This window comes from Pelodiscus sinensis, chromosome 1 (genome assembly GCF_052426305.1).
Source record: "Pelodiscus sinensis isolate ZL-2025 chromosome 1, ASM5242630v1, whole genome shotgun sequence".
Lineage (NCBI taxonomy): Eukaryota > Metazoa > Chordata > Testudines > Trionychidae > Pelodiscus > Pelodiscus sinensis.
The window spans coordinates 6,070,117-6,085,579 of NC_143052.1; the positions used below are offsets into that span (position 1 = coordinate 6,070,117).

A 15,463-nucleotide genomic window follows, 5' to 3' on the forward strand; every position below is an offset into this window, starting at 1 on the left:
AGTCTACTCTTTTCTAAACTAAACACCCAATTCCTTCAGTCTTCCCTCAGAAGTCACCTGTGCTAGACCTTTCATCATTTTTGTTGCTCTTCTCTGGACTTTCTCCCATTTCTCCACATCATGCCTGAAATGTGGTGCCTAGAACTGGACACAAGACTCTCGCTGAGGCCTAATCAGTGCAGAGCCAAGTGGAAAAATGACTTCTCGTGTCTTGCTCACAACGCTCCTGTCAATGCATCCCAGAATGATGTTTGCAACAGTGTCCCATGGTTGACTCATCTTGAATCTCCAACAGCTGATGGAGATGTTCTGTTGTCCAAGATCTGGGATGGGTCTCCATTCACTTTTCTTGGGAACAAGGAAGGATCTCAAACACACTGTGATAAGACACAGGTTTTCTAGCTTGCGCTGAGGAAGGGAGTCTCTATGTCCTGTCTGAGACCTCTCTTGTGAGAGGTGTCCCCAACGAGGGACGGGGGAAGGGTTGGTGCAGGAATGGAAAGGAATTCTATTGTGTAGATTATATCCCAGACCTAAATTTCTGAAGTAATACGTTGCCACATATGAAAGGAATAGAACAGATGGGGGGGGGGTCACCAAAGCAAGCGGAGGTATCCAGCTGTGTGGAGATTTGAGAGCTACCAACTCATGTCCCTTCAAAATGGCTTCTTGGCAAGGTATTGTGGGAGAGGTGACACTAATGGCAGGGTTTTCTGCCTGCTGCAGTGTAATCTCTGGCATCTCCTGTGTGGCTTGTAAACCCCCTGGTGGAAGAAGGGAGCAGGAAGCTGTTGGCAAAAAGGTGGCTTAGATGCTTTGAGGGGCTAGGATGTAGATCTCCAAGGCATGGATGATAACCCAGAATTCCTCAAACAGTGCGATAATTTGCCTGTTTTTTCACTGAACAAAAGGTTCCCTACGAAGGGGAGGCCTGCCATTGTTTGGGGTTCCTCAGGACAGCCCAAGGAGTGAAGCCAAGGAGTCTGCCTCATGACTACCAACGTCACCAGGGAGCATGACATCAAGCGACACCTGCCGCCTCATGGAACGCCACATGCCTCCAAAGCTGAAATCCTTGAGGTGGGAAAGAAGGACAAAACTTGCACTCAACCAGAAGATGAGATTCTCCAAGGCAGTACATGCAGGAGAAGTGAGGATCACTGATCGGGAAGACTCAAAGGCAAGCCACATAGGACTTAAAGCCTAGGATTGGGGGCATAATGGGCGCCCCAAACAGTAGGGGTGAACAGGAGGCGGGCAGGGTGAGGAGAGGGGAAGGAGGAACATCTAACTCAAACACTAATCTATCTAGCTACATTGCTTAACTAACTACACTAAAATAAAACTATTTACTGTAATCCCGGAAGAGACAGCAAGCGCCCCAGCTAAGCTGCGGGCACAGCTGGAGTTCCACCTCGAGCCGCAAATGGGTAAAAAGGAACTCAAGTCACCGTTGATCTGCGCTTCCCCGCACGTGCTTCGTTTGGAGCACAATGCTGAGCAGGCACGGACCAATGGACATTACTAGTGAAGATTCTTCAGGTCTCAATTGCACCCATCCCCACAGCGAACACCTCCCCAGAGATTCTGCATAAAGCCCAGGGCGACACACGCCATCCGCGTTTCCATAGCTACTTCCATCTCACGGTGCCGATCCCTTGGGTGGAATTGGGATCAGTGAGGCCCAGAGAGGTTAAATGATGTACTCAAGGTCATGCAGGGAGCCAGTAGCAGCCATAGCAGGCCTCCTTCCCTTTGCCCCACGCTCTGCCCGCTGTGTGGTCTAACCTGTCTGTGCCACTGCTTCCCCATCGATAAAAGAGGAGCAGTGCCTGTGCTGCAAAGCGATCCGAGGTGCTTGGACAAGAGGCATTACAGAAACGTTCGTCATTAAAAAGCCAGGAGCGCGGATGGAATTTGGTTGTCAAAAGCTCCTTCCCAGAACTCCTAGCTGCAAGCTGAGCTCCTTGTTACCAGCTGGATTAATTACTGGTCCTCGGGAGTTCAGAGACTCAAGCTACTCCAGGCACTTGTTAAGGAGGGTTCGTCTCTAATCCGCCAGGGAGGCAATCAGCAGTGGCACAGCGTTGTAACCTGCTCAAGCGTGAGGGCCTCTCTAATTAGTGTCACAACAAGACAGGCCCCCCTCATCCCACCTGCTCACAAAAGCCTAAACTGGGCTACAAGACAGAGATGGCGAGCCCCATATCGCGGAAGTGTGCAGCATCTGGGGGGGAATCAGAACTCCGTGCTAAACTCCGAGCCCTCAGACCTGCCCGAACCCCACCCACTCCCTGACAAAAAGGAGAAACCTGGCAAAATCGAGCGGCTTATAGAAATAAAGATTCATTCCAATCTCCTCGGTCCATCAGCTTGGAAAAGAGCTTAGGTGAGCTGCAATACAAGGTCTATATGAGATACTGTTCGAAACATTTTTGGGTGCCCTTAGCTATAGCCCTGGAGGCCTTCTAAAGACAGACAGGAAAGGGAACCTTAAAGGTAACGAGCTAATTCTGATCTTTGTTATCCTCAGCCTCCAAAAAACCCGAGATGCACCCAACTGCAGACACACAAAAACACTAGAAGCAACAGGGCAAAATGCAAGATGCACCTACCAAGCCAGGCCTTACCTCTGACAGTCAGCTAAAGGAAGCCGTTTCCAGAATAGAACACCCTCTGTGAAGAGCGGCCTTCCAACGGCCACCCAGAAATCCCTGGGCAGAGGGAGATTAACTAGACAGTTCTAGTGTAGACAGTTCATATTCCTGAATCATGTCCGAGTGGTGAAACAGGTGATAGCAGATGAAGCAGTAATCCAAGTGGGGTTCTGCAATTGGGTGTCCATCCTACCTAACAAGCGTGAGAGCTGCATTCTGCAGCAGATTTCAGACCGAGCGATCACATAATATTTTATCTGAGGCAGCAGATTAAAAAATGGGATCTCTGCCCGGGTAAGGAGTAACAAATTGACCCTCGTGAATCTCCCTTTTACAAAGCTCATCTTGCCTTTGGGGACCCTTTTAGGCCTCGCTGCTGCTGGACTTCAGAGAGGCCAGGCTGAGCGAGAAGTTTGGCCAAAAGAATCATTTGTTGAAGCAAAACTGAGAGCCCGGGTCTGGTCTCCTGGAGAGCAATGGGAGCCGAAGGGCCCTGACACAGGCAGGACTGAACCTTTAACATGCCTGGGAAACGCACCAGGCTAGTAACCTCTCACCACCAAAACCGTCGAGTCTCCACCTAATACTGTTATCCCCACCCAGAGCCGGGGATATTGTGGGAACTCTAGGGGTATGTCTAAACTATGAGGTTTTTATCGAAAAAGGATATGCAAATTCCACAGGATCTTTCGAAAGTGATAGTAGTCTGGACTTGTTTTTTTTCATGAAAAAACTCTTTTTTTGGAAAAAACACGTAAATCTCATTTTTTAAAGAAGAGTGGTATATTTTGAAAAAGGGTTTGTTTGTTTTTTCAGAAAAAAATGCGTCCAGACTACTTTCACTTTCGAAAGATCGGAAGTAGTTATGCAAATTCCCGCAGAGTTTGCATATCCTCTTTCAAAAAAACCAGTAGTCTAGACTTAGCTTAGGAGTGCACGAAGCAGAAAGGGTCCTGGAATATTGCACGGCAGCTCACAGCTGGGGAGCAGAGTCTGGGGGCAGGGGAGGCTCAGTTAATCAAAGGATCTGACTGCGCCTCTTTTGCTTGGTGTGTCCGGCCAGGTAGCAAAAGTGACTCAATCAGACCCTTTGACTAATGGACTCCATCCATTCCCAGGGTCTTTAATCCTGCATTTTACTCTTACATAAGGCTTCTCCCTTACTCACTTTGACTGGGTGAAAAATAAGAAATGTATAAAAAAAAAATCAGAATTGCTAACCCAGTTGCCTAGGTCCTGCACAGCCTGAGAAGCGGTACACCCTCCATCAGGAGAACCCAGCATCCCTTCAAGCTCACCACATCCCCTTCCACCGGCAGGAGCACTGAGTTCAGAACTTCTGAATGCTGCAAATCGCAACTTCCCTGCATCAGCTTGCGGCAGGCCAGGCACAAGCACATATCCTGAGCCTCCAACAGATAGCGAGGGTGCTATCTAAACACTGGCATGCCTGGCCACAGGTGTGCTTCACGCCCCCTCCCCCTCCATCACCTCCTCACCACAACTGACTAACTTTAATTTCCCCAACACAACTGTTCAGTGCCTAACGGCAAATGGCGTTGGTGCCTAGATGCTGGCCCACATCAGAGAAATGACCCCTTTTTAATTTCCTTTCGGGGGGGGGAATGGGACGGGGTAGAGTCATCTACACAGATGTGAAAACAAAGAAAGCAAGGTCAGGGAAGGGACAAATGTTGCATTCAGAACGGTGTCAGCCCCTTCAATGAGGTCCACGCATGCAGCGCAGAGAGAATGCGACTGTTCGCCTGCTGCGTTCAGACACGGACATGGCACTGTAAGTACAAAACTACCAGAGAGGCAGCGGAGGACTGGGCTCAGCTCTGAAGTCAAAACGCCCATTGGTTACAATGGGAGGATCAGCCGAGGAAGGGCTTCAGGACCAAACCGCACTGCATACATGCTTCACACCCAGCACAGGTGGGCTGTGCTCTCCTTCTGCAACTCCATGGAAACACCTTTCCTCAGCCTGTGGAAGGGTTCATTTCCCCCAAGACTGCCAAAGAAGCAGGGCAATTAAAAGGAGAATGATTTTCATCTCTTTAGTGAGCTAAACCGAATGCTTCTAACACCTGTCCAATGAGAACAGCAGCTGGTAAAAGCCAAAGCCTCATTTTTCCATTCCTGCTGACGTGCCCCTGAACTGGGATGCCCAATAGATATACTGAAATTTTTCTACTTTCCTCTGAGCTTTGTAATCACCAGACACAAACAAGGCTTGAAAAAGGCTAGATTCCCCTGGTAGCTGATGAAGGCAAACATCAGAAAAAGAGTATATTGAGCCATGTAAAAATCATCAGCCATGAACTGAAATGCTTTATACCCACTCAGCCAGGCATTCTGGGAATCAACATTTCTGCTACAACAGTTAATAGCAACACCAGCAATGCAAGATGCTTCATCTTTGCACTGATTTGCAAAGATGGTGTGGAGAAAGTGAATAAGGAAAAGTTATTTATCATAGAATCATAGAATAATAGGACTGGAAGGGACCTCGAGAGGTCATCGAGTCCAGCCCCCCGCTCTCAAGGCAGGACCAAGCTCCGTCTACACCATCCCTGACAGATGTCTATATAACCTCAGGGATGGTGTAGACTTGTTTACTTGTTCCCATAACACAAGAACTATGGGTCACAAAATGAAATTAATAAGTAGCAGGTTTAAAACAAACAAAAGGAAGTTTTTCTTCAGGCAGCGAAGTCAACCTGTGGAACTCCTTGCCAGAGGATGTTGTGAAGAGCAGGACTTTCACAGGGTTCAAAAAAGAGCTAGATAAATGCATGGAGGTTAGGTCCATCAATTAGCCAGGATGGGTAGGGATGGTGTCCCTAGCCTCTGTTTGTCAGAGGCTGGAAATGGGTGACAGGGGAGGGATCACTTTCTGCTTCCTTGTTCTGTTCACTTCTTGTGGGGCATCAGCCACAGTTGGACGACAGGACACTGGGCTAGATGGATCTTTGGTCTGACCCAGCATGGCCGTTCTTATGATTTAAGGACACGTGGTATCTTCCACTCTCCCAAAGGAGATGCAGAGCCCTGAACTTGGGTAACGGCAGAATTGTGGTGTTTAAAAACTCTGAAAATGCCACTGTGGTCAGAAAAGCGTCCCTGAAAATGTGGCCCCCAACATCTCTGCTCCCTGCAGTGTCTGAGCGCCATCAGCTTTTACTGAAGTAAGCATTTACTTCGCTTAGGCCTGCAGAGCTTGTACAGCTACAAGACAGGGAGACTTTCTCATTAACAAAACTGTCAGCTGCGATCCGAATGCGGCGATGCTTTAACAGGCAGAAAGACACTGCTGGATTTTCAGACCCCACAGAGCGTTTGCAGGCCTGGCAATACTTGACAACGCTTCGTCCTGTGTAAGGCCTTCTCCCATCCAAGGCTCTCAAATGTTTATGGCAGCAATAAGCAACTCACACCACCAGATCACTTTATTTCACCCGCCTCAGCCCAGCTCAGGGCAAGTGATTCAAAGGCACCAGGAAGGGAGCAGGTTGTCACAGGGGAGGGACGGGGGCTTGCCTGCATGCTGTTGTAGGAACCAATGAGCCACAGCAGAGAGGACAGTCAAGCCAGCCAAGGGGGCGGGGAGGGGAAAGAGAGGGGAATGTCCAGGCACCTGAGCAATTTAAGAAGGCCTGGGGTCCAGCCACTGCCTTGCCATTGCAGCAGACAGGAACTCCACCAGGCCCTTTTAAATTGCCTGGGCACACTGCAGACATGGGTACATAGGGCAAGGGTGGAACCCTCCTTGGGAAGGCTAGCCCCTAGCTCCTTTCCTTCCAAAGGACCCTCCCACTCTGACCAAAGCCACAAGACTCCCCTGCCCCTCTCACCCCTCCACCTGCCCAGAGATGCCCCAAGTGCCCCTCCCTCCCAGTCAAAGGAGACTTCCAGCCAGCTGCTGCCATGCTTCACCTCCCTTCCCCAGACCTGTCCTGCTCTGGGGAAAAGTGTCCCTCCAAAGACACTTTTGATGCACCCTCTGCAGTGATTGCGAAGTGCAAGATTCACTACTTTTATCAAAAGCATCTTTGGAAAGACTACTGCAGAGCTGGCTGGGTGTGGGGGAAAAGCAGAGAGGTGCAGCTGAAGCTGAGTGAGGTTCCTCCAAGCATGGACAGGGGAGGCACAGCTGGGACCAGGAGTCCTCTGGCTGGAGGGGTGGGGTTCTCAGGGCTTTTGATTCTGTCCGAAGAAGGGGGCAGGGACCCCACAGATTCTTCTGTCCTGGAATTGCGGTCAACAAGCCCAAGGCTAGTGCTGCAGGATAGAAGCTAGTGCGGTGGTATGGCTGCGGGGTTGGCTTGGTGCCCAACTCCCTCCCTCCACATTGTGTCACACACCCAGAGGAGGAGCTGACACTCCCCCCGGCATCACCCCCAAGACCTGCCAAAGAGTTTCAGTGGGTCGTGTGGCCCTCTGCTACTTTTAAGTTGCCCGTTCCTGATCTATGCAGCCACCTCCTCTTTATGGATGGGCAAGCAGAGACCAGAGTGTTGACGTGACCATCGGTCCACAGACAAGATGATTTTGGTACTAGCCATGACAAAGAATGGTTTTTGTTCCCTACTCTTGCCTTGACTGCAAGGACCCCAAAACGAGGGTCTCTCGAGGTCCCTTCCTCTCCGACATGTGCATGACGAGGATGAGGGTACAAGTGCAGGAGCTACATCGGCCTACTGTCTAGGAAAGTTCAATGCCACTGCTAAGAACAGCAATGAAGTTATTTAGCTGTCTAAACAAAAATGTCATTCCTGCAAGAAAACTGCCTACTTAGGAATATCTGCCTAAGCAGGACGGGCTCATGAGATCTCAAAATAAGAGGCCTTGTAAGTTACTTCACTGTAGCATCAACAGTTTGCATGCTTATGGCCAGATAACACTGCCCCGACAGGTAAGGCCAGAGTACAACTGCTCCACTCTTAAAAGCAAGAGGAGGGGTAGAGAGATCAGGGAAGGTTAGCAGCAGATTGTACTGCAGCAGTCAGCAACCCCTCTGTCTATGTGCTCAGGATTATTTAGACTGCAGTAGCAGTAGGTGCTTACTGAATCCTCCTTAGGATCTGGACCCTGTTGTGCAAGGAGCTCTATAAACGCCTAGTAAGAGAAGTCCCTCCCTCTGAAGAGCTAGCAATCTGATTTAGGACATCAACCATGCTAATAGATCAGCCAAAGGAGCTTTTGCAGAAGGACTCGCAAGGAGCTACCTTCCACCTTAACAGCGAGTAAGTTCTGAGCCAGGAGAGCAACCACAATGAACCAGGAATCAAAGTCACATCTCACACATGGGAACACAGAGTAGTCAGTGCCCCAGCGCCACCTGCCTAGGCCAGATTTAGGTGCAGAATAATTGCTTCAAAACCACTGAATTTCCTTAACAGCTGATGAGCCAGGTCACTTTCCATCTCTAGGAAACGGAATTGCTTCTGTTTTAGTTTTAACACAAGAAGGTTTTTTTAAACAAAGAATACAGACTGCAGAGCTGCTGTCCAACCATGCTCAAAGGGACAGGGGGTAAAGCTTAAACAACTCTTGATGCTGAAGTGCTGCTCTCATTTCCAACTCTACCACGAAAATTTAACACTTTCTGTGTAGAACATTCATGCGGGATGTTTAGTAGAATAAATGCTTCACGTTTGTCTCATGTTACCGTCATCATCAAAACAACTCACAGCCAGAGTTGACTGGACAAAAGCTCTTCTTTTAGTGGCAGCCAGTTTTATATATGTGCACACATCCGGCAGCACAGAGAAGGGAAGCTGGTTGAATTTTCCACCACACTGCAATAGCAGCACATCTAGGATTTCCTGCAGTCAATCTTAGAAGCCAAATCCATTTCCCTCTAATCTCCCTCCCCTCTGTCCCACTAGCACCAATTTCTTCTCTGTCCCTTCCTCACAATGTCACTTCTGTTGAGGTGAAACCCTTATTCACTGCTCCTATCACTCTCTGCGTCAACAACTCTTTTCCTGAAGCGCACCGGCCTTCCGCTGACATCACACCAAGTCCCCATCTAAATGGCTGATCACCCTCACTCGGCCTTGTTTCTGCCTCCCAATGCAGAGCTGGGTTTGTGCATTTCGGATCCTAGACTCGTAACAGATAAGGGCTGGAGGACACCTCATGAGTCATTGAGTCCAACCCCCTGCCCAAAGCAGGACCAACCCCAACTAAATCATCTCAGCCAGGGCTTTGTCAAGCCAGGACTTAAAACCTCTAGGGATGGAGATTCTACCCTCTCCCTAGGGAACCCAGGCCCGCACTTAACCACTCTCAGGGTGAAGTAGCTTTTCCTCATATCCAAGCTAGACCTCCCACACTGCAACATGAAAGCATTGCTTCTCAACCACTGATGAATAGCCTGGCTCCATCCTCTTTGGAACCAACCTTCATGTAGTTGAAGGCTGCTATCAAATCCCCCCTCACTCTTCGCTTCTGCAGACTAAATAAGCCCAAATCCCTCAGCCTCTCCTCAGAAGTCATGTGCCCCAGGAAACATCATTTTCATTGCCCTCCACTGCACTCTCTCCAATATGTCCACATCTTTGCTGTAGTGGAGGGCCTAAAGCTGGACACAATACTCCAGGTGTGGGCCAACTAGCGTGGAATAATCACTTCCCTCGATCTGCTGGGAACGCTTCTGGGAATGTAGCCCAGTATGCCGTTATCCTTCTTGGATACAAGGGCACCCTGTTGACTCATATCCAGCTTCTCATCCACTGGAAACCCCAGGACTTTTTCTGCAGAACTGGTACTTAGCCAGTCCGTCCCCAGCCTGTAACAGTGCTTGGGATTCTGCTCTTGTAGAACCTCATGAGATTTCTTTTGGCCCCATCCTCCAATTTGTCTTGGTCACTCTGGATCAGAGATGGGCAAGAATTTTTTAAATTTCTGATGTGGCCCTGGAAGGGGCGTGGCTTCAGGTGGAAGGGGGCGAGGCCAGTAGACTTCTCATACTCCCCCACCCACAGACTCTGATTGGCCGGAGGGGGGAGGAGCGCATGAAGTCTTCCTCCCAACCCTTGTCCCCAGCACCCAGAGAGAATCGCCGGCTGTTTTAAAACAGCTGATGGTTCCCTCTGATGCTGCTCGCCCTAGGTGGGGGGAGCAGACTTTGCGCACTCTCCCCACCGCCAGGCCAATCGGGCCCGAGGGGCAGAGAGTGCACAAAGTCTCTCGCCCTTGGCCCCCACTCTGCCAGGGAGCATGACGGCTAGGAAGAGCCGCTGGCTGTTTTAAAACAGCCAATGGTTCCTTCTGATGCCACGCCCCCCTGGCAGGGGGAGACTTCGTGAGCTCCCCCATCCCCAGATCTCAATTGGCCTGGGGTAGGGTAGCGGCAGGGCGGCCTCGGACCGGATCCAGCCCACAGAGGCCCCTTTGCCCACCCCTACTCTGAAGCCTACCCCTATCCTCCAGCGTATCTACCTCTCATCTGCCTGTCACCTGCAGCCTTTCAGAGGATGCAATCCATCCCAACAGCCAAACCATTAAGGAAGATGCTGAACGAAACTGGCTCCAGGGCTGACCCCTGGGCCACTCCCCCTTGATACAGGTTGCTGATTAGTCAAGGAGTCGTTGATCGCCACCCATTGAGCCTGACGATCTAGCCAGATTTCTAGCCACCTTCTGGTTCTACTAGCAATAAGCCACCTTCCCGATACGAGTGGCTAGAAACCATTCCAAGGTACACAACTGACAGCTCCTCCATTCACAGCCGATGGAGCATGACAACAGTGATCCCACGGGGAGAGGTGGGATTCCCAGCCATTGGTGCTCTGCTCCTCACTGGCATTTCTACAGTCTCCTCTGGAAAGGAGCCCCGGCGATAAGGATTCACCTCTCACGACGGGCCCACCAGAGAGATGGGATGAAGTGTCCCTCAGGGTGCAGACATATGCGGCACTGCAAAATCAACAAGCTTTAAAACGCCTCTTCAGTTCTTCTTCCAAGTTTCCACCTTCCTTGGCTGCTTACCTGGGTCATCTTGTCCACAGAGACAGGAATCCCATCGATGGTTAGGGGGGGCAGCTCGGAGTTCACCTCTTGTGGCGCAGGTGCATGCTCCGCTAGCGCTGACTCCAGGTCTTCCAGGATCATGCTCTTGTACTTGCGCACCTGTGGGGAATTAGGAGGCTCAGGTAAACAAGGTAAAGAGCAACAAGAGAGGCCAGGGCGCTAGGTAACCGGAGGAGGGGCTGTTCACTTTCCCCAAGATGCTGCAGAACTGAGTGAGCAAACAATGCCACAGCTGGGAGGTAAAAATACCCCCTGGCCCCAAAGGGCTGCAGGGAAGAGAAATGATGAAACTCCAAGTAACACCATCAAGGGGGGGCATTCGAATGCTTTCAGTAAAAGTTTGGAAGCAATGGAGCTATCGCAAGCAGGACACGTCTCGTTTCCTGCAAGGTCCTAGCTCGTTCGTTCAAGGCCAGGTGGAATCACTGACCGCCACGAGGATTTTAAACTCCTTCCATTTGCCAGAAGAGACCAGTCCTTCCTGGCTGCCCTGGAAATCAGCGGTCCCCAACATCTGCAGGTAACTACTGGGTTGCCAGATTGAGAGCTTGGCAGTGCCAGCCAGTGACTCCCCTACGTCCCACCCTCCCACAGCGGCCATCTGCACGGACTGCGTGTTCGGCCTCAGGTGCACCAGCATGGCCTGCCCGCGGCTGAAATGGACACACACCTCTCACCTAAGTCACAATGGCGCCTCGGTGGCTTCCAAGCCCCGAGCCCACAAGAGTGAGGCTTCGAGCGGCCCAAGTGGCACTGGAAGGTAGAGCATGTCACAGCAAATAGGGCAGGAGACTCGCCACAGATTGCATCTTCATCTTTCAGGGTGCGAGAGGAGCTGGAGTGGGGACTACTGGCCGAGGGGTTGCTAGCCAGCCCACATGCAGTGGCTAACGCCTGAAGCCCCTGAACTGCTACATGTGCCAGTGGCTGGGAAGCACTGTAAATGTCCCATAATCATAGCTAAAGGCCGGTAACACCACACACACCTTTTGCCCTGGCAGTCCCACAAAATCCCTCCCCTTCTCCTGCCATGCACCTGTCTATGGTGGTACTGTCAGATCCATCCTACCTTACCCCAGGCTACCCCAGTGCTCACTAGTGCAAGCAAGACAGGCTGAGCACCCTGATCTCATTCCTTCGCTCCGCACAGCAGACAGAACTGCACTGAAAGGCAGCCCTCTCTAGGGTGAGGCAGCAGAATCCAGGTGCACGATGAGCTCACAGCACAGAAACGGAGACAGGGAACATTTTGATGGTGACCACTAAGCTAGACTCCTGTTTTATGAGAGGAGACGGGGACCATTAGCACCTAAACAGAGCAGGTGGGACTTCAATATTCAGGCCGTATCTGAAAGAGCCACATTTGGGAGACTGTTCCCCCGATCCTCTGGCTCCAGGTGGGGGTGTTTTTCAAACCACTCACTGGCTCTTAGAAGCACTGGAAGCCACGATGAAACATGCACAGACAGCAAACAACCCATCTTAGAGCCTTTTCCCCTTCCCAGGGAGACTTACCACATTCTCCAAAGGTGCAGCACCAAACACTTTAAAAACAGGATTGGGTTTGGAGGGGGATATGCAAAGAACAATGGCCTGCTGCCCCACTCGGGTGGTGTACTCATCTAGCGTGGCACGGAGCTTCCTGAAACAAGGGAAGAAAATGGGGAACGGGGGATGATAAAATTAAGGTCCATTCCCACCACTGTTCTTCAGATTACAAATCCCTCTTCTTGACCCTGTCCATTCAAAACGCAGGTGTGAAAAGAAGCCTTGGTGAGCAACAGAGGCTACACAAGCATCTCTTTGCTGCCACAGGCCTGCTGTGTTCCTTTGTGCCATGCCCCAGCTCAGCTATGGCATTTCTACTTGTCACAAAGAAATGTGTTCAGAAAAAAGAAAAGCAGCGAGTGGAGAGAAAAACATTTCTCTCTCGGCAGTGAGGTTAATGGCACAGAGAAAAAGCCACATCGGATCAAACCATTGGGCCCATCATGTCTGAGATTTGTCTCTAACAATGATGAACCTTCAATTCCTTATCGAATGTAAAAAAAAAAAAAAACCCCTCCATGAAGCACGTGACCAACTGTAAAACACAGAGGAGGAATTAACGTCCTGACGCTTGCAGGTGATCAGTTAACACAGAGGAAGGAACTACCTTCAGCCAATGACTAACAATACAGAATTTATAGGAAGAGCACTTTGAAATGTTTTTACAGAGAAAGAATCTCTGATACACGTGTCAACTATTCTATGTTCTGCGACCACAACAATGCGGAATAATTCACTGGTACTTTAATCCTGCCCAAAGCCATAACTGACGTGTGGTAAGCAAGAAACAGAGACATTGCAACAGCTGGCTCAGGGAAATGCATATTCAGCCACTTGTTACATCAGTGAGTCTCTCTGGGATGCTTCCTCCATGGCGCAACGCTCATACTTACCATTTATTTCCTGGTATTCACATGTTAAATGATGTGACAGAATTGACAAGATAAAGGCAGTGACTTTGCTAGAGCACATCATGGGAAGTTTATATAGTTCAGGAGGGGGGAGTCTCCCCTTCATCAATGTTGCATAAAGTGGCAACTTAAAGGTTATCAATTCCCGTGGGGATTTCTGAGCCCCCTTCCGCAGTGGATGTTCTGCTAAGAGCGGTCATCATGCAATACCATGTGGACTCCCCAGTGTCAGACACACTAAACTAGGTCCCATCTGGCTCGTGCACAGATTTAAACACTGGACATTTTTATTGAGACTACCCTTGTGTGAAAAACCCTGCTACCAGCCATCTCAGGGTTTGCTAGAAGAGAGAGAGTGCAGGGACATGTGTTAGAACTATTGGGTGGCTTTATAAGTGGTCCCGTTCAATAATACAACACAAATACTGAATAAAGATGCATCCCTCCTGATGGTGGCAAATGGTTTGGACCATTCCAGAGCTGGGGTATTGTAGCTCTAATGGTTCTCAAGATAATGGCTTTAGCAGGAGTTCAGAATCCAAGTGGCAAAAAGCAAGATGGCCATTAGAATAACGTGGACTCCATTTGTGATTAGCCAGGAATAGGAATAAATAGTGAAGTCTATCAGGATGGCGACTTCAGTCTCTGTGGGTCACGCCACCATATATCAAAGCAGGGAAAGCTGCAATTTGATCCACTGATGCAAATTCAACACAGCTCTCAGGTTCAATTCAAATTGCCAAAGATGCCCTCAACTGAGCAACATGCAGCCAGCTCCCAATCTCAGTGACAAACGGGTTGTGGAAAGGCACAAAGAGGTGGAAACCGCTGTTAGCTCGTGCAAGCCACAGGCCACTGCAGGAGAGGGTCCTTACCGTAATAAACGTGTCTGTTGCCTCTTGCGGATGGAGGGGTTAGACTCAAACACGTGGGGTCGCTTTCGTTTTTTACCTGTTGCCACGGCGGCAGCTGCTGCCATTCCCACTGGGCCTGAAATCAAACCACAAATGGAGAATCAGCGCACAACCTATTAACTGTACAAGGAAGAAAAATGACCATTATGCCAACTGGAACAGGGTCTGAAGTGCTCATGGGCTAAGCTAATACAAACAAACAAATAATGGGCCATTTGCCCATCTCTGGACCAAATTAATCAGCATTCTTTGCAAAACTGTCACCTCATTGAAACGTCTTTCCCTGCAGGGCTCAGAAGGGTATTTCAAGAAACTCTTGCCATGTTGACAGGCCTCAAGTTAGGCCTCATGTGAACGTTGCATATTTCACTGAACAGAATTCTTCTCCCAATGATATAATTACTATTTGGGATTAGTTGTCGTATTCCCCCAACTACAAAAATAACCCATGTGCTGCAACCAGTGTGGCAGGGTTGCCAACCCATAGAAATTTCATTTATGGACAAAATGGGAAAAAATTTACAGACACTTTTTTTTAAATGGACATAATTTTTATATTATATTAAGACAACATAAATGGCCAAAAGTGAAAAGTAATCGTCATTCATACATCACAAGAACAATATTCTATTTAACTCACTTTCATTTACAGGCAGTCCCCAGGTTACGTACAAGATAGGGACTGTAGGTTTGTTCTTAAGTTGATTTGTATGTAAGTCGGAACTGGTACATATTGTAGGGGAAACTCTAGCCAAACATTTTTTTAGTTTTGGATAGCATAGGGAAAGGTTAACTCCCCTCTAATGTTTGTTTTGCTGTCTTGTTCCCCTGTTCAGAAGATTTCACATCTATTTCTGTCCCTGTGACAAACTCAGCACTAAAGGAGTAACTCATCAAATACCAAACAGCTCTGCACCATGCTTTGAGCTAATAGCTTTATTTCCACACACCACCCAGGGTTCTAGGAGGAGGGTCCTTTTTTTGCTAACACAATGAGGCCAGCACTTTGTTTGTTTTGGTGGAGTCTTTGTTTGCCCAGGGAGCCCAGCATGTATAGGGGGAGGAGGGGCGGAGAGGCTGCTTTTGTCTGCTGTTCGGCAGCCTGTTGCTCAGGGGAGGGGGGAGGCGTGCAGGATGCGAGGCCGCGGGGGGGGGGGGGGGGGGCAGCGGGCGTGGGGAGGCACTTTTCCTCTGCCCGGCAGCTCTGCGGGATCCCTGTCCCTGTGGCCAGCTGCTGCAGGCAAAGGCCAGTTGGAGCCGGCCGAAGAGGAGGAGGAGGTGGATTCTAGGACCCAGATGAGCAAGCCCCGGGGACGCTGCTGCGCTCAGGGAGCCCGGCATGTATAGAGGGGAGGAGGGGCAGAGAGGCTGCTTTTGTCTGTTCGGCAGC

The 15,463-nt window shown here is 49.8% G+C and overlaps 1 protein-coding gene across 4 annotated transcripts in view; it reads right to left on the reverse strand.

The window, feature by feature from the left end:
• Positions 1-15,463, reverse strand: part of NRF1 (nuclear respiratory factor 1) — a 136,751-nt gene that overhangs the window by 49,084 nt on the left and 72,204 nt on the right. For all 4 annotated transcript variants that reach the window (XM_006120331.5, XM_025183218.3, XM_089778049.1 and 1 more), the window contains 3 exons: positions 14,035-14,149; positions 12,216-12,342; positions 10,659-10,799 (listed from right to left, as the gene is read on the reverse strand). In XM_006120331.5, the coding sequence (XP_006120393.1) occupies positions 10,659-10,799; positions 12,216-12,342; positions 14,035-14,149 (383 nt within the window). The remainder of the gene's footprint in view (positions 1-10,658; positions 10,800-12,215; positions 12,343-14,034; positions 14,150-15,463) is intronic.